Below are 25,405 nucleotides of genomic sequence, written 5' to 3'. Positions count from 1 at the left end.
AGACTCTGTTGGATGAAGATTCTTGTCAGACACAACAAGAACTCGCGGATTCTTTGGGTGTGACTCAACAATCCATTTCCCTTCGCCTAAAAAGCTTGGGAATGCTATTTGGGTACCGTACGAGTTGCGGCCGAGGGACATTGAGAGGCGTCTCTTCACGTGCGAGCAACTACTGCAACGTCAAAAAAGAAAAAGTTTCTTGCATCGTCTCGTTACCAACGATGAAAAGTGGATTCTTTACGACAATCCTAAGCGGAAAAAATCGTGGGGGCTTCTCGGCCATGCATCAAGTTCGACTGCAAAGCCAAACATTCATAGCTCGAAGCTGCTGCTGTGTATTTGGTGGGACCAACTCGGCGTAGTGTATTACGAACTTTTGAAACCAGGCGAATCCATCACAAGAGCTCTCTACCGGACCCAGCTGATGCGCATGAGCCGAGCGCTGAAGGAAAAACGGCCACAATACAAGGAAAGGCACGATAAAGTGATAATCCTACACGACAACGCCCGGCCTCATGTTTCCAAGGTCGTAAAAACTTACCTGGAAACACAGAAATGGGACATCCTACCCCACCCGCCCTACTCTCCAGACATCGCTCCTTCCGATTTTCACTTGTTTCGATCGATGACTCATGGTCTTGCTGAACAGCACTTCCAGTCTTACGAGGAGGTCAAAAATTGGCTGGATACATGGATCGCGTCCAAAGACTAACAATTTTTTCGACGCGGAATTCACATGCTGCCAGAAAGATGGGAGAAAGTTGTAGCCAGCGATGGAAAATATTTTGAATAATCAGTATGTAGCTATTTTTATGCAATAAAGCCTCAAACTATGAAAAAAACGTCGGTTTTCTACTTGTACACCCAATATAAAAATCAGTAGCGATAAGATATAAATCGGTTTCTTATTGGGACTCGTAAAGTAACTGTTGCAATAAATTATATTGGTCAAACATTTTAAGCGGACCTATGAAGGCTGGGAGGGCTTTCAAGTGGAATTAAGCAACTACGACACCTAAAACTAGGTTCTAGTTCAACCTTAGTTTCTCAACTCTGACTACAATTTTAATTTATGTGACGGCACTGTTCTCTAGCCCATGGCTGCCCGTGTTCGTTACAAAGTAGACCATGTTAACTGTATTTTAGCTGAGCCCTTCGAATACCAAATATTTTGACATGATTTACAGGAACATATTTATAAAAATATATTATAAATATAAGTCAAAGAGCCGACTCATAAAAAGATCTAGTAATTATTAATCACATCAAACATGGTAGAAAATATAAAATTAAATTTATAATTATAAATTATAGTAAATAAAACTTTACGTACCTGAAGTGCTGTACGGAATATTTGTGCATTGTCCGTCTGAGCCTCGAAAACTCCATTGATGAAATGGGCATACAATACAGTCGTCAATTACCCTTCCACCAATGCCCAAGTTGGCTCCTAAGTGGGGGCAATAAGCATCCAGAACAAAAACCATGTTTTTTTGAGTGCGAAAGATAACTAGTTCCTCTCCCAAACATGACAAAAAAGTAGCCTCCCCTGCTCTAAGTTGGGACGATTCTAGGATAGCATACCAACCGTTAGGATACGGGGGAGGCATTTCAAGTGTGTTTTGATTTTTTATATTTCGTAGTCGATTTATCGTATCACGTTTATGATCATGGCAAATAACACTTCCTGTATATCTTAAAAAAGAAAATTTGAAGTGGTCCAGATTCTAAAAACGAAAAAAGAAAATCCTGAATAATAACATTGGTTTACAAGCAAAGATCGTTTTTCGGTTTCTGATTCATAAAATCACACTCAATTAGTCTTTTTTGGTTCTTATGGCTATTTTTTATAGTTTATTTTTAATTTTGTCTAACCTATTGAGGCTATTGATAGCTTATTTTACTAGAAAGTGTCACTTTCTTTAACTTCTAACAGCGATTGGTTTGTTAATATAGATGGTAGAGCTGAGCAAAGTTTAAAAAAGTTGTTATAAAAGTCTTAAACTTGTTTAAACAAAAATCAGCAGCCCGTTCTTAAAATATAATTTGCAGCCTTAATAATAGACTTTTCGGGCGAGCTGTTATTATTTATATTTTTTGGATTTGCTATTTTTATGTAGTTGTAAAAAGACGTTTGGGATTTCCTAAGCGACCCAGAGGCTGCTGAAAAGCCAGGGTAGTCGCTCTTTCCTACCAATATTGAGAAGGCATCACTGGTCCCTACATAAAAGTAATCACCAAATATCTGAAATTCGTCATTTCGGACCTTCGTATTTCAATTTAACTACTCTCTTCATTCCTTAGTTTCCTGTTGACAACACATTCCAATGGAATGTGGAATCCCAGATATCGTGACATCGATAATTCGCAGGAACGGTCGCACTCAGCAAAGTCTTAACAAGAACTGAAAAATAGGAGCATATTTTAGAAAAAGGCACATAGGCCACAGATACCTGACAATAGTCCCAACGTGATCGCGAAAGACTTCCGAGTGCCCGAGATCCGTTCTGTTTCGTTCCGTGGAAATGTCAGCGACCATCTCCACCAACGGTACTTATTACGAGCAGCTGGTCTAAAGCCGCAAGTTCACGGTGTACGTCGTTCTGGACGCCCAGTGGCGCGTGGAAGGCAAGGAAAAGATGGTGGACGTGCTGGCATCCAATGCTAACCTGCTGATAGCCTGACATACCGCTGCTGTCAACGGGTGCACTGGCATCGGTCTCACCAAGCTGGGAACCATTTCCGAGCTTGGAGGAACCGAGATTGAGTACGCCCAGCGGCCAGGCTGGCAAACATCCACCGAGGAAGAGAACAAACAATCCAACTACAGACCTAACCCTACAAATACAACTGTTAGCGCACTTGGCGCTGTTACTCAAATATGAAGTTATTTGTAGGGCGAGAGCGGGAGCCAATAAAGTTTTCGTTTTTTCGCTCTTGCGAGTTCGCCCCGCCTCTCGCCTTTTTAGAATAAGTTAGGTTCTAAAAGAAATTATTGGAACATTTAATTCAGTGATCATTTGAACTCCATCGAAACAACTCCCTTTCGTCGTCGTAATTTCGCTAGCTTTTACACAAGTTATAAATAAATCTGCCGAATCCTACTGCAGTCACACAAGTTTCGCGTTCGTTTATACAAACTAGTATTACATTTTCAGTAATTTAGAATTCGAGATTTTTTTTACCAATTTTTTTAAGTGAAAAACTAAAACAATTGTTTTCTGCCCATCCTTTTGTTTTTGCCCAAGCCATTTCTTCGTCGCCGCTAAACTTTAATTGTTTAATATCCTTGCTGTCGCTGGAATATGGATTTAAAAATGGAAGTTGTAGTTGTCGAATCGGCCAACCAGGTATAGAGTGCTAAAAATTGAAAGTTAATCTTTGACGTTCCGTTAATTGTGCCTTTAAACTTTTTGCATTCGTGTAAAAATCGGTAGAAAGTGTGCATTCTGACCAAGAAATAAAAATTTGCATGTTCTAATAATCAAAATTCTGCAATAAACAAAATATATTTTGAATTATATGGGAATCGCTGTAGCCCATTTACACACAAATAAAATACTCGTCGTCGAGCCAATTAGTGCAAACTAAATTCCCCCAATTTTTGTACTAGTGAGCACCAATTTAGGGTATAAATCAAAAAGCTGGAAAAAAGTGCAAATTGTGAAACTGTAGTTCTCAAAAATTAGCGGCAAAAAACCTCCGCTGCAGTTTGTCTGATCATTTTCCCGCTCTTTTCAAAATTTTCCCTCGCTTTTCACAATTTTCCCGAGCTTTTCATAATTTTCCTGCGCCTTGCGGCATCAGGCTTATATATTTTTTGCTAGTTATCGGTCAGTTATATCATTCTCCGTTAGCATTTGTCTAGGATTAAAGCCGCTAGCCGCGTACACATACACACGCACACCGACACCGCTGGCGCTATTTCGAGTTATTCTTGATCGTTTTCGTTCTCGACCGCTGCAGCAGTGCAATTTTCGCTCTGTTTAACCGTTATTTCGTTTTTTTCGGTAAGCTTGAGCTTTAGCATTAGCTCTCCTACTCGTGCGGGCGGCATTCTACTGTCGCATGGCTTATATAAAACTATAAAACCCTATTTAGATTTTTTGCTGTATTTCTTTCGGCAGCTCCCTTACACTATTACTCGTTGTCTTTTTAAATTATTAAACAAATAGATAATATTAACTAAAATAATTATATAACAGCTCTTTGATACCAACAAAGATAAATACATGTTTGCGCTGACGCTTGCATGCGAGCTTATGGAGCGTGCATGCACTTTCGTACACATACTGCTGAAGGTTTGAAAGTGTCTTTATTGACCGCCAAATCGAAAGTAGCTCCCCTCAAGACGAAAACATTGCCTCGCCTTGAGCTGTGTGCAGCTCACCTTTTAGCAGATCTCTATAATCGTGTCAGGCTATTGCTAAATTGTTCCATTGAGAATGTATTCCTGTGGACAGATTCCGAGATCACTTTACACTGGATCAAAACTTATCCCTCGTCGTTGTCGGTTTTTGCTTCGGAAAAAGCAATTTGGAGACACGTTCCCACGAAAGTCAACCCAGCAGACATAGTGTCCCGAGGATGTGCCGTAGAGGAGCTTACAACGTCCTTCGTTCTTGCTAAGCGGCTGATGTAGTGTCGATGAAGCTACACAAATCGGCGCTAGCTCTCGTAGTCAGCCTAGGGAAAATTAAAGGCTTCAGAAAATAGAGTTCTCTTCGCCGCATCTGAAGCTTCTGAAATTGTTCGTTTGGACTTGGATTGGTGTTCCTCGACATAGCTACGAGTTGGGGGTCGGTTATTATCCCGTACGAAGCCAAATTCCCGTTGTTGCTGTCTAAAAGCTCACAGTTCGTTGGATCCTATGTGTCATACCTGCACGTTACGAATTGTCACGCTGGCCCACGTAAGTCGTCTGTACGAGAAAATATGGCCAATTTATGCTCAAGAAGCGTGCCGACAAACAGTTCGGTCGTGCATGCGCTGCTTTCACTCTTCACGAAAATCGTGGGGAACTTGCCAGCAGATAGACTTCGAGCTCTCCGCCCGTTCAATATTTGTGGCGTTGATTTTTGTGGTCCCTTCAGCGCAACGTATCGTATCGTATCAGTGGCAAGTCACCGTACAAGTCGTACGTGGTCATATGAAATGACCAGACTATATGTTGTATGGTTAGTGTCACAGCCAAGGCAGCCATTCTTAGTCGCTCTGCTGAATTTAATTGGGAGAGATTGGAAATTACCAAAATTTGATTGAAAATACATAAGTATACACGATTCATAACCGCATTCACGCACCTTGTGAACAATGAGGTCACCATTAGCTGCTTGTCCGAATTTATAATTCACAGCCAGGTTCAACCAATGAACAATCGAGGAGTTGACAACGAAAATTGCTCGACAACTTACGAGAGAAAGACACTTGTCATTCAAAACAGCTGTTTAAAGTGCAAATCAACGGATCACCACATTGGTAAATGCCGCTTGTAACACCCCACGTTTATTTGAACTCCTGGACTGCACGCTTTCACTGCTTCTCTTCGACTCCACTTGAACTCCTTGTATTCCGTTATCCATCTCGTGCTGTGTTGAGTTTATGGATTCTGTTTTGGTTTACAATCCTGATCAGTCATCTTCCGCAAACATTATCGATGCTCGTAATGCAGACGCCAACATAAGGTGCTTTAATTGCCGCTCAATGGGACATTTCAGCAATCACTGCAAGAAATCGAGGCGCCCAGAGGGAGGATGCTTTCATTGCTTTGAGACTGGGCACCAGTTCCGGGAGTCCCGGAAGCGTATACGGACAGCTGCGTTGTGTACCAGTGACGAGAAGGAAGAGGAAGACGATTCTGTTGACGGAAATTCGTTTATTCAACTAAAAAGCATAAAATTACCTGGTAAACAGGGATGCATTGATATTGATAACATTTTTGCATTACTAGATACCGGAAGTCCCGTGAGTTTTATAAGTAAAGAAGTCATTCCACAAGATGTTTATTATGAAAACCTAGAAGATAGTCGTTTCCGTGGCCTCAGTGGTCAAAACATTTGAAAATTGGAAAACTAAAAACTGATATTTGTGCTCAAAGAAAAATACTACAGAATGCAAGCTTTTATTATTCCAATCTTATATTACCGGCGCCGTTGTTATTAGGCCAAGATGTATTGAAACTATTGTCACTTAAATTAGTAATACGTAAAACTGAACCAAATTATAAAAAGATTGACTCACTAAACAATACTGTAGCGGTGGCTTCTGATTTATACTGTGCATCCCTATTTACTAAGAAGTCAAACTTAAAAAACATACCTTGCCATAGCTTAAATAAGCAAAAAGATCAACATTTAATTGTAAAAACAATTGCATCCCCGGTGAAGCTTGAGGTGTTTTATGAATGGATGAACAAATTTGCGAGCTGGGTGGTGTTGATTGATAGTGTTGCAATCGTGGGCGAGGAGTTTGGTTGTGTTTGAATGCAGGAGTGCCGGGATATTATAGCAAGCCATTACGTTAATAAGTTTTCAAAAGGTTGAAGCTCGCCAAGATTCAAAATGTGCATTCGTCTTACTGAATCAATCCCATTTTACTGTGCCCCTGAAGATTGTCATATCATGAAAGGGAGATTGTTACTGATACAGTTAATAATCTATTGGCCGATGAAATCATTCGCCCAATTAACTCCCCATATGCTTCGACTGTGGTACTAGTTAAGAAGATAGATGGAAATATAAGAATGTGTGTTGACTACCGTGGGTTGAATAAGAAGACAGTTCGTGACAACTTTCCTTTACCGCTTATAGAAGATTGCTTAGAATACCTAGAAGGTAAATCCGTTTTTTCTGTTATAAATCTTAAAAGTGGTTTTCACCACATAGGTGACGAAGAAGAATCCGTGAAATATACTGCCTTTGTGATTTCGGACGGGCAGTTTAAGTATTTAAGGATGCCTTTCGGGCTCAAAAATGGACCGGCTGTATTCCAAAGGTTTATATCTGACGTATTAAGCGATCTTGTTAGAAATCGTCAGATTGTTGTGTATATGGATGATATAATTCTGGCATCTAATACTGTAGATGAGCATCAACAGGTATTAGCTACGTTGCTGAGTATTCTTGTTAAGTTTAGTCTCGAAATAAATTTAAAAAAAAAAGTAGCTTCTTGCAAAAACGTATTGATTACTTAGGTTACGATGTTAGTGCTCAGGGAATTTTGCCTAACGATACTCATTTGGGAGCGATCAAACGATGTCCGGAACCACTCAACAGTAAAGCGTTGCATTCTTGTCTCGGTTTATTCTCATATTTTCGAAAGTTTGTCCCTAATTTCTCACGCGTGGCAAGGCCCTTAACCGACCTATTAAAAAAGGGAAGGCCCTTTCCAATGCCATATTCCGAAAAAAATGCCATTGTAGAGTTAAGAACAGCGTTGTCGAACCTGCCAATCCTGTCAATTTTCAACCCCCATTACGAAACGGAATTTGCATATTGATGCGAGCTCTAATAAGTTTGGGGCAGTATTATTGCAAAAACAGTTAGATAAGAAGCTTCATCCAGTTTTCTTTTACTCAAGAAAAGCCACCGCAGCCGAGTCTCGTTACCACAGCTTCGAACTTGAAACCTTGGCAATTATATAGCTTTACGTCGTTTCCGTATATATTTGGAACACATGCCTTTCCTAATTGTCACAGATTGCAGTTCTTGGTTCAAACCATGAGTAAAAAATCCATCAATCCTCGTATTGCCCGTTGGTCCTTTGAGTTAGAAAGTTTTAATTATTCGATAGCCCATAGGTTGGACTCAAGTATGGCTCATGACGATGCGCTGAGTAGGCAAACGGATAGCTGTTAGCTGATGACGTGGTTGAAGCAGTTTCCGATCCGTGTGTGACACCGTCTATGATTAAAAGTCCGTGTGTACCTGATGTACCTTGTAAGCCTGAGACCCGATTGAACCTAAAACACCTCGTAAACCTGAAAATCCGATCGAATCCGTGAAAGTATTCCCCGAAATTATTAAGCTTGTTGGAATTGTTGGAGCATACCCATGCAACATTGATTTTCTTTTGCAGACGGAGCAAATGATGGATGATGAAGTGCGCTCCTTGCGACAGAAATTGGAGAAAGGAGAGGTAGAACGTTTTATTTTAATGGATGGTGTAGTGTATAGGTCGAAAAATAATGAGAAATTGTGTATGTATGCCCCCAACCGAATGCAAGCGGAATTAATAAGAAAATGTCATGAGAAATTAGGTCATTTTGCCTCTTATAAATGTGTAAGTAAGTTGAAAGTAAAATATTGGTTTCCTGCTATGAAAAGAAAAGTCGATTTATATATAAAGAACTGTGTCGAAAAGTATTCATGATAGGACTATCCATAGCATTCATTTATACCTTCTATAAATTCAAAGAGAAAACACTTACTAGTAACTATTGATGCATTTACAAAGTTTGTAAAATTATATAGTGAACTCTTCCTTAGAAAAATACTTTGAATATTACAGTCGCCCCGCAGATTCATATCGGACAGGGGTACTTGCTTCACGTCCTTTGAATTTTCTGCATTCCTCGAAGCAAAAACTATTGATCATATTAAGGTAGCTACTGCTGCGCCGCAGGCCAACGGGCAAGTCGAGCGTGACAACCGTGTTTTACTCCTATGCTAGGGAAGTTATCTGTGCCCCTTAATCAAGCAGATTGGTATAAGTTACTAAGTCGAGTGGAATTCGCTATAAATAACTCAGTTCAGTTTAGTACAGGCAAGACACCCAGTATGCTGCATTTCGGTTGCGATCAGCGTGGTCCAGTTGTGGATGAGCTTACGGAATATCTTGCAGATAACTTTAATTCAGAAAAGCCTCGTTGCCTTAAGACTATAGGATTGTGCGTGTGATGATCGAGGCCGATCAAATGTCAGGCTGCCCGAATGTAAACATATAGTCAATATCATATCAAAATATTAGCTTTAGGTGTGAAAAGTGTATATATATATATATATTTAATAATCGATAAATGATGTGAACTGATAGATGGTCACATAAATGTAAGTTAGGATTTAAGAGGAAATCAGGGGACGGTCACTTTTTTGGACCGGCTTGGGTGTGAAAAAAAGCTTTGGAGAGCGGAAAAACGAATTCAATAAAACGAAGCCCATCCCAGTGGCTTCTCAAAAACAAAGAACTAAGGCTGTTTATAAATGTCAAATTTTCAGGCTTCATCTAGTCTTGTATTTAGCTTGTGTTTTAGCAACGTCGGAACTCGTCTCATGGGTTTTTTGACAGGAACTACCGTTGGATCAATTGAAACGTACCCATCTGCTTCTAACTTTGTTACATTGTTATTTACATTGTATTTGATATAGTGAGTTCCTCTATTTGAACTGAACAATCAAGGATTTTAACAAGGTTATTTCCAACAATAGAAATTTCTTTATTAATACAATTTTGATTTAATAATGTTTTAGGAATACTCTATTCCAGATCAATAAATTATTTGCTTCAACATAATTAATTTCAAAATTTATATATGTTTTGATATATTGGCATTCAGTATTTTCTTGCTAAATTATTCCATTTACACATTCGTCTAATACAATATTTCTTGTTTCTTTGATAAATATTAATTCCATTAATTTCTTTTTTAAGTTTTTCTACTAGACATCGGAATTGTATTATTAAATTAAATTCATTACCTTCTTTCAAAAGACTTTCGAAGGTTTGTTCAGTTTTTGTTATGTTTACACATAGATAATGATATTCATAATTAATCGGGATATCTATTGATCCTGTTTTGGGCCTTAATGGGATTTATTTCGATGCTCTGACCGATTTTTAGTGGAATTATAATTGTTAATATTATAGAGAAAATCATTGTTTTCATTGAGTTGTTGTAAAGTCCGTTCATTTTCTTCTGCTTACCTAATTAATTAATTAATTAATTAATTAACTTTCTTCATCTTTTTGAATTTCGATTTATAATGAACCTTCTCTCTTCCCCTATTTGTTTCTTCAAAATGTTTTTCGCCTATTTTTCTAAAGGTTCCTGTCTTCTTAAATGGATTAGTAGTTTTGGACTTTACTAAAGGTGCTTGTCTATATTTTGTATCTATTTCATAATCATGACGTTATTCATTTAATTTTTCTTTTTTTGTTTTCTTTTTTCTTGTGTGTCATAAAAAGGATTTCTGGTGGTTTTCCCAATTCGTTAAATACTTTCATGATAGCTCTATTAGCTTCTAACCACTCCTTGCTTGTGACTTCTACTTAGGTAGCAAATTTTGAATGTACGTCGATACATGATAAAAATTGTTGCTTACCCAATATATTTAAAAATCTATGACAAATTTCTCTCTTATATTTTGAATTTCTGGAGTAAGTTCAAATGTCAATTTAGTATTTCTATGTTCTGTTTTAGCAATGTTGCAAGTTTCACATTCATTTATTATATTCTGAATTAATTTTTGATAGTCGGGGAAATAAAATTTTTCTCTAAACCATTTAGTAGTTTTTTCGATTCCTGGATGTAATAGTTCTTTATGTCGTTTCACTATTTTTTCTTCAAAGTCTGCATATTTCAGTATGTCTTCAAGTTTTGCCGTTCATCTTACTAATTTCGTCAAGTGATTTTCATTTATAATCTACACGTAAGCTTTTTGAAATATAAGGAATTCTGACTCGTTATGGAAATATATTGCACTCTTTTTAGAACATAAGGATTCTTTAATGATATTTTTTGCTAAAGTTTCAGTCATTTCTTTATAAATAATTTGAATTTTTAATTTGTGAAAATAATGTGTTACTTCCTAATTTTATCCTAATCTCCTTTAATTAACTCGATTTGTCGTAAAAATAATTAAATGGACTCTCAGTTATGGAAACATAGTTCTGGTTATCTTCTTGAGCACTGTTGGCTGTTGCATTTGTACTACTGGCTGTTTCTTCTGGTCTATTTTCCTCAATATTATCTGTAAACATATTTTCTTCTATTTTGGTCCTGGATAATGCGTCCGCTACATACGTTTCATTTCTTGACAAATATTATATTTAATCTGATAATCAAATTCGTTTAATTTTATTATCCGTCGTTGTAGTTTCATATTTGGTTCTTTTACGCTGTTCAACCAAACTAAAGGTTTATGATCGCTTAATATTTCAAAAGAAATACAGAATAAATATGATCTAAAATATTTGGTGGCGAATACAATTGCTAAAAGTTCTTTTTCAATAGTGGCGTAATTTATTTCATGTTCTTTAAGAGTTCTGCTAACATGACAGATTGGTTTATGCTTTTGTGAGAATACTGCGCCCGTTGCTAGAGAAAATGGTTTATTAAAGTCGGGATAAATTAAAATTTTGTCTGAAGTAATTAAAATTTTCATTTTTTCAAATGCTTATATGTAGGGTTTGTCTTTAGTATTAATTATGGCACCTTTCTTTAATTTCATTGTGATTGGTTTTACGATATGTGCAAAGTCAGGTATGAATTTTCGATGAAATCCACACAATCCTAGAAATGATTTAATTTCTTTTGGTGTTTTTGGTATTGGGAAATTTACTATGGCACTTATCCTTTTTGGATTCGCTTTAATACCTGTAGTAGTTACTATGTAGCCTTAAAATTCAGTTTCTTTTCTCATAAATTCACATTTGTCTAGTTGTAATTTTAAATTTGCATCACGTAATTTTTTTTAAAACATTTTTCAACGATAATATGGGTTCTTCCAATGTTGTTGTTGTTGTTTATACATCTTTGAAAGGTGGTGGGTGCGTTTTTAAGGCCAAATGGCATTCGTGTATATACATCTTTGAAAGGTGGCGGGGGCGTTTTTATGGCCAAATGGCATTCGTGTATATTCGTAATGACCGTGTTTTGTTGAGAATGCTGTTTTAGCTATTGACTCTTGTTCCATTTGGATTTGATGAAGTCCTTTAGCTAAATCGATGGTAGTTGTAACGAACATTGATAAATTTTTTTGTTTTGCGGCTTGATGTTGGGCTTGATCACTGAGCGCACGCAATGTCTACCTCGGCTCTGGCTCGTCAGCAATTGGGGGTGTTGTTCTTGCTCAGAAATCAAGGCGGCCTAACTAATTATTAACAAATTCAATTTGCGTGCTGCGACAAGCAAAAAAACTACTTCGAACACATCCTACATTTTTTGGGCTATTGCAGTTGGCCAAGAGAGGCCAGGCACTTAACTCGATCTGTTACCGCATCTCCACCTCTGCTGTTAATGAGGCTGGCTTTGCCCACCCTTCCGTCGGCCGTTCCCCCTTCCCTTCACTCCCGGAACAGCCCCTTTGCGGCATTGGTTAATCAAGGCATCGTCCGCCGAGGACAAACATTAAAATTTAAAACATTATAAAAATTTATTTATCGACTAAAAAAAAACAGTAAACTAAAATTTGGGAGCACTCCATGATTTCTTAATAGATACACAAGTTAAAAGATTGATTATGATTTTTATATAAAAAAATCTAACTTTTCTTTATTGAGTTGGATTAAGAACTAACTTACTTAGATTAAACAATTGTTTTTATAGCTACGCGTCGCTCCATCGCTGCCGCCGTCTCTGCCGCTGTTGATGTTTCTGCTGACGTTCTTTCATATTATTGGTTGCTGCTCTTGGTCGCCGTCGCCGTTGGCCAAACTTAATTGTAATTGGCCAGTGCATTTTAATTATAGTTTTTGTTGTATGCACTAAGTTGAGTTCGATCAACTTTGGAAATTGGCTATTCTGCATTCCCACGATCGCTGACCAAAAGGTGCAAGCTAAGTTCGTTAGAACTTTATTGAGAGCATTGCTTTGCTGTTAGTTGTGCAATTAATGCTCTCTTCTACGGTTTGGGAAATTCTATTATTGAGGGCATTGCTTTGCTGTTTGTTGTGCAATCAATGCTTACTCATTTCCTCTGTCTGAGAAATTGTATTATTTTGGGTGTTAACTCTTCCCTCCTTAAACGCGACTGTCCTCGGTCGCAACGTAGTAGAGTACAGGTCCGGAATGCGTGGGCTTTTCTTGCGTTTCTGGCACGGAAACTGGTGTCCTTTCCGTTGACCTACGTCTTCGTAGGAGTTCCGTGATTGATCCTATTATAAGTAGTAGTAGGATGATGGCGGATCCGTAGCTAACGGAAGATTCTATGGTTGCCTTGCTTCTTAATTTTTCAAGAGCTTTTGTGTTGTTAATGTTGAGTTCCTTGACCATTTGTAGTGAGAGAACTTCCTCTTACTTAGTCTTTTCGCCCAATAGTTGGAATAACGGAGGTTCTGGTTCGACTACGTTGATTTCCTTTGACTTGAAGATGGTTTCACCAATTGTTACCGTCGAATTACGATATTGTATTATGAAAGAGCTTGCAGTTGTAGAAGTTTTTCATCTAGTGAGACTGGTCCATTGAAGTTGTTTAGCAGGATGGTGCCTGGTAGTATTTCTTCGAAATCCGGTATATGTTGATTGTTGATCATCTTACATTCTGGTTCTCGAAGGTTTAATAGAGCGTTTACGCAAGTATCATTGCTTAAATCTAACAAATTTTCTGAATTACAACTTGTCTTATCATTATAGGATTCACAAGGTTTAATTATTGCCAATAATTGTCTCTTACATTCTAAAAAATTTTCATATTTAATATCATTGATTATTTGGGCTTTTTTTATTGCTTTAATTTTTAAAGTTCTACAATTATCTGATTCAATGGTTGGTAAGCTAATAATGTAAATAAGGTCGTTGCCATTTGTGGCTAACTTGATTCGAACAAATTCCAATAATTCTTCTATGTTAAAAAATAAGTTATTTTCTTTTTTAAAAATTTCTTCCACTATTTTGGTTTCTGTGTTTGTAAGTACAAATGAATTTATTGTATTAGATTTGGCCCATGTAATTGCGTATATTATGTTAATTATTTCTTCTTTTATTAATTGAATTTTATACTTTAAAATATTTGCTTTCTGATTTATGATTTCTTCCGAGCTCTGGGTAATTTTCAACATTGCATTAGTAGCGTTAGTAAGTTGGTTTATTTTTTGATTAATTAATCTGTTAATTACTACTTGTCTATTGTTGTTTTCTAGCTGCTCATTTATCTTGTCTTCTAAGATCTGATAGTCGTGAATTGTTCTGTGAATTGGAATAGTCGAGGACTGTAGTTATTCCCAAGCATGTTGGTAAAAATAATCTGAAAAATTATGTTCTTATATTATTTTTATGTATGATTTTTCCGGTTTGTGTTTTAATGGTGGTCGTTCTATTTTCCGCTACTTTCTCGGTTTTGTATCTCGGTGTAAGTTTAGTTCCTAATCTTTTATCTATTTTTACATGTACAGTTTCGCCTGGCTTAAAAAGTTTTGGTAATATTTTTCCTTGATTATGGTATTCGAGGTCGGCTGTTTGTTTGTTTTTAATTTTCTTTTTTATTTCTTCTCGTTTCTTTTCTATGTCTTCTGTTGAACTAGAGATTGTGCTTCTGAAAAATATGTCTATGGGTCTTTCTTTTGTTACAGAATGTATCGATTTATTATATTCTTGAACTGCTTTAAAGATTAAATCTTCAAATGATATGCTCCCGTTGTCTTTTTTGAGACACCGCATGATTTCAGATAGGGTTGAATGAAACCTTTCTATTTGTCCGTTACTTGTCGATGCGTACGGTGCGGTGGTGTGTAATGATATTTTGAGTTCATCTTCTAACATAAACTTTATTGCTGCTGAGCCAAATGATCGTTCGTTGTCCATTATTATCCATTTCGGCATACCGAAAGCAATTAACATTTCCCTCAACGGATTTTTAATATCTTCAGATGCTCTTGACTCTAAAATTTTTACTTGAACATATTTTGAAAACTTGTCAATTCCCGTTAAGACTCTATGTTTTTCGGTAATATAAATATCTATGTGAACTATTTCTCCTGGGTAATTAGGAATAGGGGTCGGTTGGATTTCTCCTTTTGGGGGGTGTCTATCGTATTTTGATTCTTTACAAGTTTGACAGGCTTGAACTATTGCTTGGATTTTCTTGGTAAGTTGTGGAAAGAAATAATTCTTCAAAATTTGTAATTTGTTCTCTTTTGCATCTCTATGGGCTCGTTTATGTTCGAGGATAATTATTTCGTTTTGTTGGGACTCCGAAGTTACGTCGTCTATTTCGTTTTGAGTAAACCTTACCTTGTATGATTTAAAATAGGTAGGGTAAATGTTTTGAATTTTTCCCATTACCTCTTCGGATGTAATGATTCCGTTTATAAGCTTCGGATCAAGTTTACTAGTTAAGATTGTAATAAGTTTTTCTTCCGTGTAAGATTTTTGTTTAATTATGTGTCTGTGGTATGTTGGGAATGGCATTTCGAAGCTATAGGATTCTGTATCGGCAGTCAGTAATAATAATTGGTTTTTAAATACGTTAATTGGAGCTTCTACTGAAAATATGAGGTTGTGTGACGAGCTTTCGTCGCTATTGGCTGATGCTGAGGAGCTGATTGAGTTAATTTCTGCGGGGGCCCGGGACAACGCGTCCGCTACCACATTAGCTACTCCGGGCTTGTACCTGATCTCGTGGTTATACTCGCCAATGAGGTCTCTCCAGCGTTTAAGCTTAGCGTTATGGTTATTTACGCTATTCGAAAAACTCAAGGGTTGGTGATCCGTGTATATTACCACTTTTGAATACCCGTAAAGATAATGTCTTAAACTTTGGAGCGCCCAAACGATCGCGAGCATCTCTCTTTCGTTAGTTGCGTAGTTCTCTTCAGTCTTTGACAGGGTGCGTGAAATGAACGTTATTGGCCTATGATTTTGTTCCAATACTGCGCCTATTGCGTAACTTGAAGCGTCAGTAGTCAATTGAAATTCTTTTCCGAAATCTGGATAGGCAAGGGTAACCTCCCTGGAGACGAGAGTATTTTTAAGTTTCTCGAATGCTGTAATCGCATCTTTGCTCAAGTTGATAGCAGTTCTGCTTGACTTGGTCTTAGATATCCGGCCTTCTTCGCCTCTTAGAAGAATGGTTAGGGGTTTTGCTATTTTGGCGTAATCTTTTATGAACCGCCTATAATAACCTGTCATGCCCAAAAAGGAACGGAGATCTTTTAATGTTTTTGGGACTGGAAATTTTGTAATCGCTTTTATTTTATCTATGTTGGTTTTTACTCCATTTTCTGATATTGTGTACCCCAAGAAGTCTACTTCGTTTTTAAAAAAATGGCATTTCTCTATTTGAACCCTCAGATTTGCGTTTTGTAGCGTTGAAAATACTCTTTCCAAGTTTTTGCCGTGCTCCACTTCGTTTTTGCTAAAGACTATAATATCATCAACGTATACATAGCAAATTTTCCCTATGTATTCTCTCAATATGTCGTCTAACGCTCTTTGAAAAATGGAAGGGGAATTTTTCAAACCGAATGGGAGTCTCGTAAATTCATATTTTCCGCCATTTACCGCGAATGCTGTTTTTTCTATGTCTGTATCTTTCAGTGGTATTTGATGAAAACCGCTCTTGAGATCTAATACCGAAAAATATTTGTTGTCCCCGAGCTGCGCAATAATTTCTCCAATTTCGGGTATGGGATACCGATCTGAGATAGTAACTTCATTAAGTTTCCTATAATCAATTACTAATCTGTACTTTTTTTCTTCGGACTGGCCGGACTTTTTCGGAACTACCCAGACTGGTGCATTATATGGTGATCTTGAAGGTCTTATAATACCATCTCTTAGCATCTCAGTTATTTGTTTTTCTACCTCTTGTTTGAGTGATATTGGGTATGGGTAATGTTTTCCGTAAACTGGAGAATCTGATGAAGTTCTGATCTCACCTACTACTTTAGTTGTGTATGCTAACTTTGAATCGGGATCTGCGAAGAGGTTTTGTGGCTTTGTACGAGGAGTTTTATTATTGATTTTTGTGACTCGGTCATATGGCTGACTTGCGGTCCAATTGTATTTACTGCTTGTGTCGCTAGTTGATGAATTTTAATTTTGCGTTTATTTCCGAGAATTAATATATCATTTTTTACATCTATTATTGCTCCTAGTCTTTTCATTGTGTCATTGCCCAAGATACCATGAAAGGTTTTCAGGGTGTCTAGTAAAAAGAATTTCATGGGTGTATCCGAAATATTAGCGAGCTTAAGTATTGCGTGTTGTGTTATTTTATTGTTACCACCGACTGAACTAACTGAAAAAGTGTTCTCATTTGGCTTTGGATTTGGTACTAATTGATTTTGAATATAATTTTGATTAGAGCCCGTGTCGATTAAGAATTTTAGAATTTTTCCGTTCCCCGTTGTTACTTTAAAGTAAGGTAGTGAGGAACGATTTATTCTAAAAAATAAAGTTCTGACATATCTATGTATTCTTGTTGTTCGTTATCGCTTTGCCATACATATTCCTCCTGAAGTTCGTTAACGTTATTTTCTTCTGCCAACTGATAATACTCTTGTTCTGAACTTGATGAAGCTTCATCTGAATTTTGCTGCGCGTTACTTCCTGTCTCTGGTTGAATATGGAACTGTCTTGGCATCTTATTATTATTTGGGGCATTAGCGGTGCTGAGAGGTCTTTTCCCTGCATAATCATTATTTGCTGGTTTGTTCATATAATTTATATGACGTGATCGAACTGACTGATCTACGTCCATAGGTACCGGTTTCGGTTGTGGTCGTGGCGGAGGTTTTGGTATGTTATAGGACGCTACTACACCGGATTGGTTTGTATAAGGTTGACTATAAGATTTGAATTGGTTAGTTTGAGTAATTAGGGGTTTTCCGGATTGGTTTGGGTTATGGTAGAGATGCGGATGGAAATTTTGTTTGACGGCTACCATCCGATATGGTTGTTGAGGTTTAGGTGGTAGCATGGGTGCCCTCCCTAAATACGGAGTTTTTGGTGTCTGGTTATTCCTAGCATTTTGATTCTCTAGCAGACTGCATAAATGTAGAGCGTGTCCTAAGTCATGTGCTTCTTTAATGGCCAGCAATTGTGCCAGGTTTCCATTAAGTCCTCTGACAAAAGTGTCTAAGGCTTTTTCCCTATACATGGCTGTCAGAGATTGTATAGTTTCTTGTGAGGCATCTAAGCTGCCAATTTGGTTCAGAATTAGTGATAATTGTTGATAGACTGCCTGATAATATTCATCTATAGTATTGTTACCTTGGTTAAGAGCATATAGTTGATATTCTAAGGTCTTTAAGTCGCGCTTGTCGGCGAAATGCGCTGTTAGGCATTTTGAAATAGCTGTCCAATCTAAGGGGGTATTATATGATTCTAATACTGCGTCCGCTTGACCAGTAATTTTGTTACGGATTGCTAAAAGAATTCCATAATATTTTGGTGAACCAATACTGTTTTCATAGATTTTTAACACCCTCTCGACACTTTTCCTCCATGATGAATATTCACTTTTGTTTCCTGAAAAGTCTCTAAGTGTCCGAACAATGTCTGGTAATTTATCTAACTCACTAAGATTGTGCGTTAATTCTCTTTTAATTGTTTGGTCTGTATATTTGGAAAAATCTTTATTTGGATTAAGTATTTCCTTTACTAGTCTACTGAGATTTGTCTCTAAGATTGTTTTTATTTTTTCCTCAATGTCCCTCTCGGTCATGATTCGTGTGTTTATTTGTGTGGAACTGGCTGATGAGGGTCCGGTAAGATTCGCGAGTCTGTCTGCCAAATCTTGTTCGGTCATTTTGGGTATGGATATATGAGCAGCGAAAAGTTTAATTTAATTTTTTAATTTTAGTTATTCAGAATTCGGAAGTTGTCTTCTAAGAATTAGGGTGTGCGATTTTTTATTACCTTTGTAATTATTGTGTGGGAATTTTTATTTTCCCTATATTTTGGATTTTTTTCTTTTTAACTCACTAAAATATGTCTTCTACACTTTATATTTGGGTAAAACTTTTTCTTCTTTGAATATTTTTCGATTAAATATTTTTTATGTTTTTGTTAATAAATTGCTTAAAACTATTCTTACAGTAGTAACATATCTCGGCGTGCTCTCGTGATGACAGGCTCGGCAGATTCCGTTTTATCCCACTCTGCAACGATCTCTCCTGAGTGTGAGTTTACTAAGGGGCCTTCTCTGTACCTTAATTCACGTTCCCTTCGAACGGATACTAAAGGGATCACGGCGATAAAATTTGGCCTGATTATTCCACCGGGTACAAGTCCTGTTTTTTTTTTCAGGAGTGACAATTTGCGGCGTTTTTTAAACGGCACTTTTGCACTTCCGAATCTCGGTATTTTTGGTTTTTTACTTCTCACTGATTAGGCGGAGGTTTGAAACGAAACGTCAGAATTTTTTACTTTCTGAACTTCGCGAGACGCGGAACTTGTTATCCTTTCGCGGTTTTAATCAGGTCCCTGTTCGGGCGCCAGTTAAAAGATTGATTATGATTTTGATAAAAAAAACAAACCTTTCTTTATTGAGTTGGATTAAGAACTAACTTACTTGGGTTAGACAATTGTTTTTATAGCTACGCGTCGCTCCATCGCTGCCGCCGTCTCTGCCGCTGTTGATGTTTCTGCTGACGTTCTTTCATATTATTGGTTGCTGCTCTTGGTCGCCGTCGCCGTTGGCCAAACTTAATTGTAATTGGCCAGTGCATTTTAATTATAGTTTTTGTTGTATGCACTAAGTTGAGTTCGATCAACTTTGGAAATTGGCTATTCTGCATTCCCACGATCGCTGACCAAAAGGTGCAAGCTAAGTTCGTTAGAACTTTATTGAGAGCATTGCTTTGCTGTTAGTTGTGCAATTAATGCTCTCTTCTACGGTTTGGGAAATTCTATTATTGAGGGCATTGCTTTGCTGTTTGTTGTGCAATCAATGCTTACTCATTTCCTCTGTCTGAGAAATTGTATTATTTTGGGTGTTAACTCACATATATATTAATAGGAGACAAATAGCAAAAATTATAAAATGTAAGATAAGGTATAATAGACAATATAAATTATGATTTGGGTGCAGATCTTAATAATAACGTGATGTCCTAATTTAATTTAGTTCTTAATTACCTAAGGTATTTGATTTAACAAAAATAAATATATCTTTACGGAGGAGGCAAAAAATTAATTTAGTTAGCTAAGAACCTGACCATTTACGATATTCGCCAGAATGCAGGGTGACTCGAGTTACTTTGTCTCTTCCCACTCGAATTCCACTCAATAGTTTTGGTTACACTTTTTCTTCCATTTCTTTCTATCTTCCTTTTGAAAGTTAAAAAAAATTACTTTTTTTTCCCAAAATCTATATTCTCTTTGCTTTTCTTTTACTCCTTTAATAGCTTTCCTCGCGATTTTTCTCTGCACCACGAAATCATTATGCTTTTCATTTTTTTCAAACATTTAAATATAAATGTATATGTTTTCGCTCACCATTATTGTCGCTGCGGATCCAACGAAGAAAGCGCTTTCTTGAAGGTCGCTGAAACGCTGCAAAAGAATTCACTTTTTTTTTTGGTAAAACAAATCGTGGGGCAGACAAGTCAGGGGAATATTTCTCCTCTTTTTCTTTCACTTTCAAAAGGGGACTGGAGGCGAATTTACATTTTTTTTACATCGGCGTAAAATGACAAACAAACTCAAATCACTCTCACATGTACAAATATAAAAGAAATATCAAAACTGAATCTTAATAACTAAATTTCATAATTATTTTAACACATGCTTTTTTTCTTCTTTTTTTTTTTTTGAATTTTCTTTTCTCTTCTTTTTTTTTCTTTCCTCTTGAGCTTAAATTTTCTACATTTTTGGGTTAATTTCTTCCCTTATTTTTTTGCTTTTCGTTTCCTTTTTTTTTTTTTACACCGCCGAATTTGCACTGCCGATATTTCTTTTTTTTTCTGCCACCACGGGCCACAATTACTTTTTACGCCTTAGTTCGGGTCGGGACATGGGAAGTTACATAATTTAAAATTCAATTATTTAGCACTTTCCGTCGATCTCCTCCGCTCGCTTTGCGAGGCGGTCGCGTTACCACTGTTTCCCTTCCCTCGAAGAACTCCAGGCGTAGGTGGATTTCGACGATCGGCTTGAGTGTTCCCACTTCGTTCGGGTGTTGCGGAAAAAAAATACAGCAAAGCTGCAGGCCTAGTTTCGTTGCCTTTATCTGCACTTTGAATTATTGGCTGTGTGCTATACACCGCCTCTCTTCCTTCCGATCGAATATTTCTAGCACAAATAAAACTTTTCACTGTGGTAACAACCGCTCTGGTGGAAGGCTCAAAAGGAAAAGAACGCTGATGCCGCCCAATTATGGCGGCAAGCCCCTTAACAGCGAAAGAATAGAAATACTCTCTCCAGATCAGTGCTTGACACTTAGCCCTGTTGACCCGCCACATTTGCCACGAACTGATACCGCCACCTGCTCGTAGATGGCGCCAGCAACTGGGTTCAGTTAATGCTACCAGCGCTACAAAAGCCCCCCCTTAAGATCTGGACTGGGGTCCGACAACCCCAAAACAGATCCAACCAAAGCTGGTAGCAACGCTTCGTTACTGTTTTAGATCTTTGGCATGGAAACGTCCTACTGATCGCCCTTGCAAATCCTCTAACTCATAGCAGGCATCAAGCGGGCCCTAACTTAGAACTGTATCCTCCCACGAAAACTGCTTTGTTTAAAATTCCTTCTAAATACTTCCTGACCTTCCTGGTAAGACACCTCACGAGACCTTAAGTTATACTGCCGCTCGTTCTTCTCATTCTGTTTCTCCATCACCTCTCGGGCTTTTCGACGCACCAATTCCAAGGAGTCCTCTTGTGTAAATCTTGCGGCTCTTTCCTCCAACATACCCAGCGATCTCAATAATTTATATGTTGAACCGGCTGAAATAAAATGTTGGCCAAACGCCATATAATACGGCGTAGTCCCTATTCCAGAATGCACTGATGAACGCAGCGCACAGCAAATACTACTCAAATGCTCATCCCAATCTTTCTGGTCGTCCCGAATATAAGACCTTATGGCCGCAATAACTGAACGATTGACTCGCTCAGACGCATTAGCTTGTGGCGCATAGACTGCTGTCAAACTATGGTTAACTCTATATTGCCTCAACAACTTCTGAAACGGTTCTGATTTGAACTGAGAACCATTATCTGACACAATCGTTTCAGGAATTCCAAAAGTATGAAACAAGTCTTGTTGCAGATACTTTATTACGACGTCGGCCGTCATTTTCTTCACTGCCTTCAGGAAAACAAACTTTGAGTAGTGGTCCAGCACTATAAATATGGCCACATTACCAGATCGAGACCTAGGGTATGGCCCGAGGAAATCAATATAAAGCCGTTGGAAAAATCTCTGCGTCTCGGGAGCGGTACCCATCGGCGGTCGCTGTACTCTATTTGGCGCTTTTGTACTCTTAGAGACATCGCAATTACCAATGTATTCTTTGACATCTGCCACTAGTCCTGGCCAAAAGTAGTACCTACGAATTCGTTCTAAAGTCTTGTGTACGCCTCCATGCGATGCAAGTGGGTCGTCGTGGGCTTTCTTTAAGACCTCTGGAATCAAATCGCTTGGAATCCAAAGCTTCCACGCGAAGGTGTCATGCATAAGCTCTCCTGTCTCATGCTGAGTCCTGCGGTACAACAAACCATCCACAACCCTTAGATCTGGAAATTTATCGCTGTTGGCACTTACTTTTTCCTTTATTTCCAAGTAATCACTTCCCTTAAACGCCGGAGATTGCAAATCTACTAATAATCCGTGGCTGGCATCTAAAACCGCCACTTCCTGCTCGTTCACTCTGGACAACGCGTCGGGAACAACATTTAGTTTGCCACTACGATGCTCAATCTTAAAATTAAAGCCTTGAAGCTTTAATGCCCACCGAGCCAGACGACTATTTAGATCCGTCTGAGACATAAGCCACTTAAGGGATGCGTGATCGGTGATCACCGTAAACTCATGTCCTTCTATGTACGCGCGGAATCTTTTGATGCAGATAATTGAGGCCAAGCATTCCTCTTCAGAAATCGAGTACGCTCTCTGACATCTATTTAATTTCTTTGACACGAAGGCAATTGGATATTCATCCCCTTCATCCGTTTTCTGAACCAGGACTCCACCCACACCGGACTTGCTGGCATCACACTGCACAAAAAATGGTTTTGTAAAGTCTGGGCTCCGAAGCACTGGTGCGGAACACAGCATCTCTTTCAGTTTCTCAAATGCTTCCTGGCCCTCAATAGTCATTTCAAACTTTTTCTTTGGCTTTAGCAGATCAGTAAGCGGAGCTGCCACCGAAGCGAAATTATTAATAAATTTCCTATACCATCCCACCATGCCGAGAAAACTTCTGAGTGCTTTTAAGGATTTGGGCAATGGGAAATCCTTCATGGCGGATACCTTTTCAGGATCTGTGCGAATCACGCCTTCTCCAACTATATGCCCCAAATACTTGACCGATCGCATACAAAATTTGCTTTTCTCAACATTTAGAGTTAATCCAGCGGAGCGAACATGATCAGCAACTGTACTCAAAACCCTCATGTGAGCTTCAAATGTATCTGACACAACCAGCAGGTCATCCAGATACACAAAGACTTCATTTCTCAGCGATGGAGGAATTACCTTATCCATGAGCCGGGTCATTGTTTGGGATGCGTTTGTCAACCCAAATGGCATGACCTTATACTGATACAGCGGCTTTCCGGGAATGGTAAAAGCTGTCTTCTCTCTGGAGCTAGGCTCTAGAGGTATTTGCCAATAAGCATCCTTTAAGTCCAAGCTGGAAATGTATACTGCCTTGGGTAGTCTGCCTAATATACCATCGATTTGTGGAAGAGGATACGCGTCCTTTTTCGTCACAGCATTGACTTTCCTGCTGTCGAGACATAATCTCACCTTGCCAGGCTTCTGAACAAGGACAACTGGAGAAGACCAAGGACTATTCGATTCCTCAATAACTCCAAGCTTAATCATTCGGTCTACTTCAGCGTACAATAACTTTTCGATTGCTGGAGATACCGGGAAATGGCGCTGTTTAACTGGTTTTGCATCGCCTATATCTATAGAATGCGAAATAAGTGTGGTCTTTCCAAGCCCTGACACAGCAACTGAGGGAAACTCAGCGACTACCTTTTCCAAACGAACCTTCTGCTCCGCAGATAACTCATGAGAATCGGACGAAATTTCATTTATTTGCATATCCGGAGGAAGAAGATTAAAATTTTCCCAAAAATCGATTCCTAAATATAAATCTTGGCTTAAAGAAGGTATTATTTTTAAATCTAAATCTTTACTAATATTCTTATAAGTAACTAATGTGCGCAATCGCCCAACCACTTCCTGCTTTTTCCCATCTGCCGTGCAAGCTGCTGACATAACCGGCTTAAAAGGTTCTCTACTTCGAATAATTTGCTTTGCCAAATTTCCGCCGATCACGCTGATTGCTGCTCCTGTATCCAACAGCCCTGTAACTATCCTGTCCAACAACCGAACCTCAGCATAAGGTCGTTTATCATTCCCTTTGAACCGGATTGTGTTTATAGTTTTTACGGATCGCCAATATGATCGCATGCGTTTTGCCTGCCTAGATACGGGTTTAGCTGGAGCTGCAACATTACTATCAATAAGCTGAGCTTCGATTAGTTGAGGCCAAGCCAAATGCTTAGTTTTCTCCCCGCTCAAATCCTTCGGAAAAATGTTTATGCTACTTGACGGTTCTATTGGCTCAGCTCTGTATTCGTGCTTTTGTTTTTCGGAGCACCCAGTTGCTGGCGGTACTGCGTGCCCTTTTTCACGTTTTTTTGGCATCGAACACAGGAAGGCTTAAAAATATTTTTCGCCCCACAGCCATAGCAAAAGATCCTTCTCTTATCCTCGCAGTCTTGGTATCGGTGACCCTCTTTATGGCAATTCCAACATATTAATGCTAGAGCGCCGATTTCTTCTTCATCGTCGACATCTGAAAATTCTACAGGCTCATCCAACTGCATTTCCTCGACTAACTCCGCCACTTGCTTGCGAAAAGGAACTGTCTTTTGATAGCCCTGATTTTTCCTGACCTCATCCAGAAAGCTTTCACGACGGCGACAAATTTCCCTTAACCGATCTACAGAATGAATGGATAAATTCAAAATCTCGTGCCTTATTTCGGGTCTCAAATTCCTCTTGAGAATCTCAACCACGGTATACTCGTCTATAGGCACCTCTAAGCCATCCATCATCTGCATAATGGCTTCATAAAAACTGTCGAAATTCTCTCTCTCCTTTTGCTTTCGATCGCGAATTGCCTCCCGAATGTCAACGTCGCTTCGAGTATCCCTAAACTGTTTCCTCAAAGCTTGGCAAAGAAAATCCCAACCCCATGGCATTGGAGCCGTCTTATGGAACCGCCAATAAAAGTCTCGGGCTTTACCCTCGAACAGAATGCTTGCATTACCACAAAGTGTGTT

General features: G+C 38.4%; 1 protein-coding gene across 1 annotated transcript in view; it reads right to left on the bottom strand.

The window, feature by feature from the left end:
• The window catches only part of LOC128264005 (cholesterol 7-desaturase nvd), a 371,169-nt gene that overhangs the window by 239,614 nt on the left and 106,150 nt on the right, over positions 1 to 25,405 (bottom strand). The window contains exon 3 of the mRNA XM_052999285.1: positions 1,334 to 1,727. Within this exon, the coding sequence (XP_052855245.1) occupies positions 1,334 to 1,727 (394 nt within the window). The remainder of the gene's footprint in view (positions 1 to 1,333; positions 1,728 to 25,405) is intronic.

Source organism: Drosophila gunungcola, unplaced genomic scaffold (assembly GCF_025200985.1).
Source record: "Drosophila gunungcola strain Sukarami unplaced genomic scaffold, Dgunungcola_SK_2 000044F, whole genome shotgun sequence".
NCBI classification, from domain to species: domain Eukaryota; kingdom Metazoa; phylum Arthropoda; class Insecta; order Diptera; family Drosophilidae; genus Drosophila; species Drosophila gunungcola.
The sequence above is the reverse complement of the archived record's forward strand: the minus strand, read 5'-3'. Positions and strand labels throughout refer to the sequence as shown.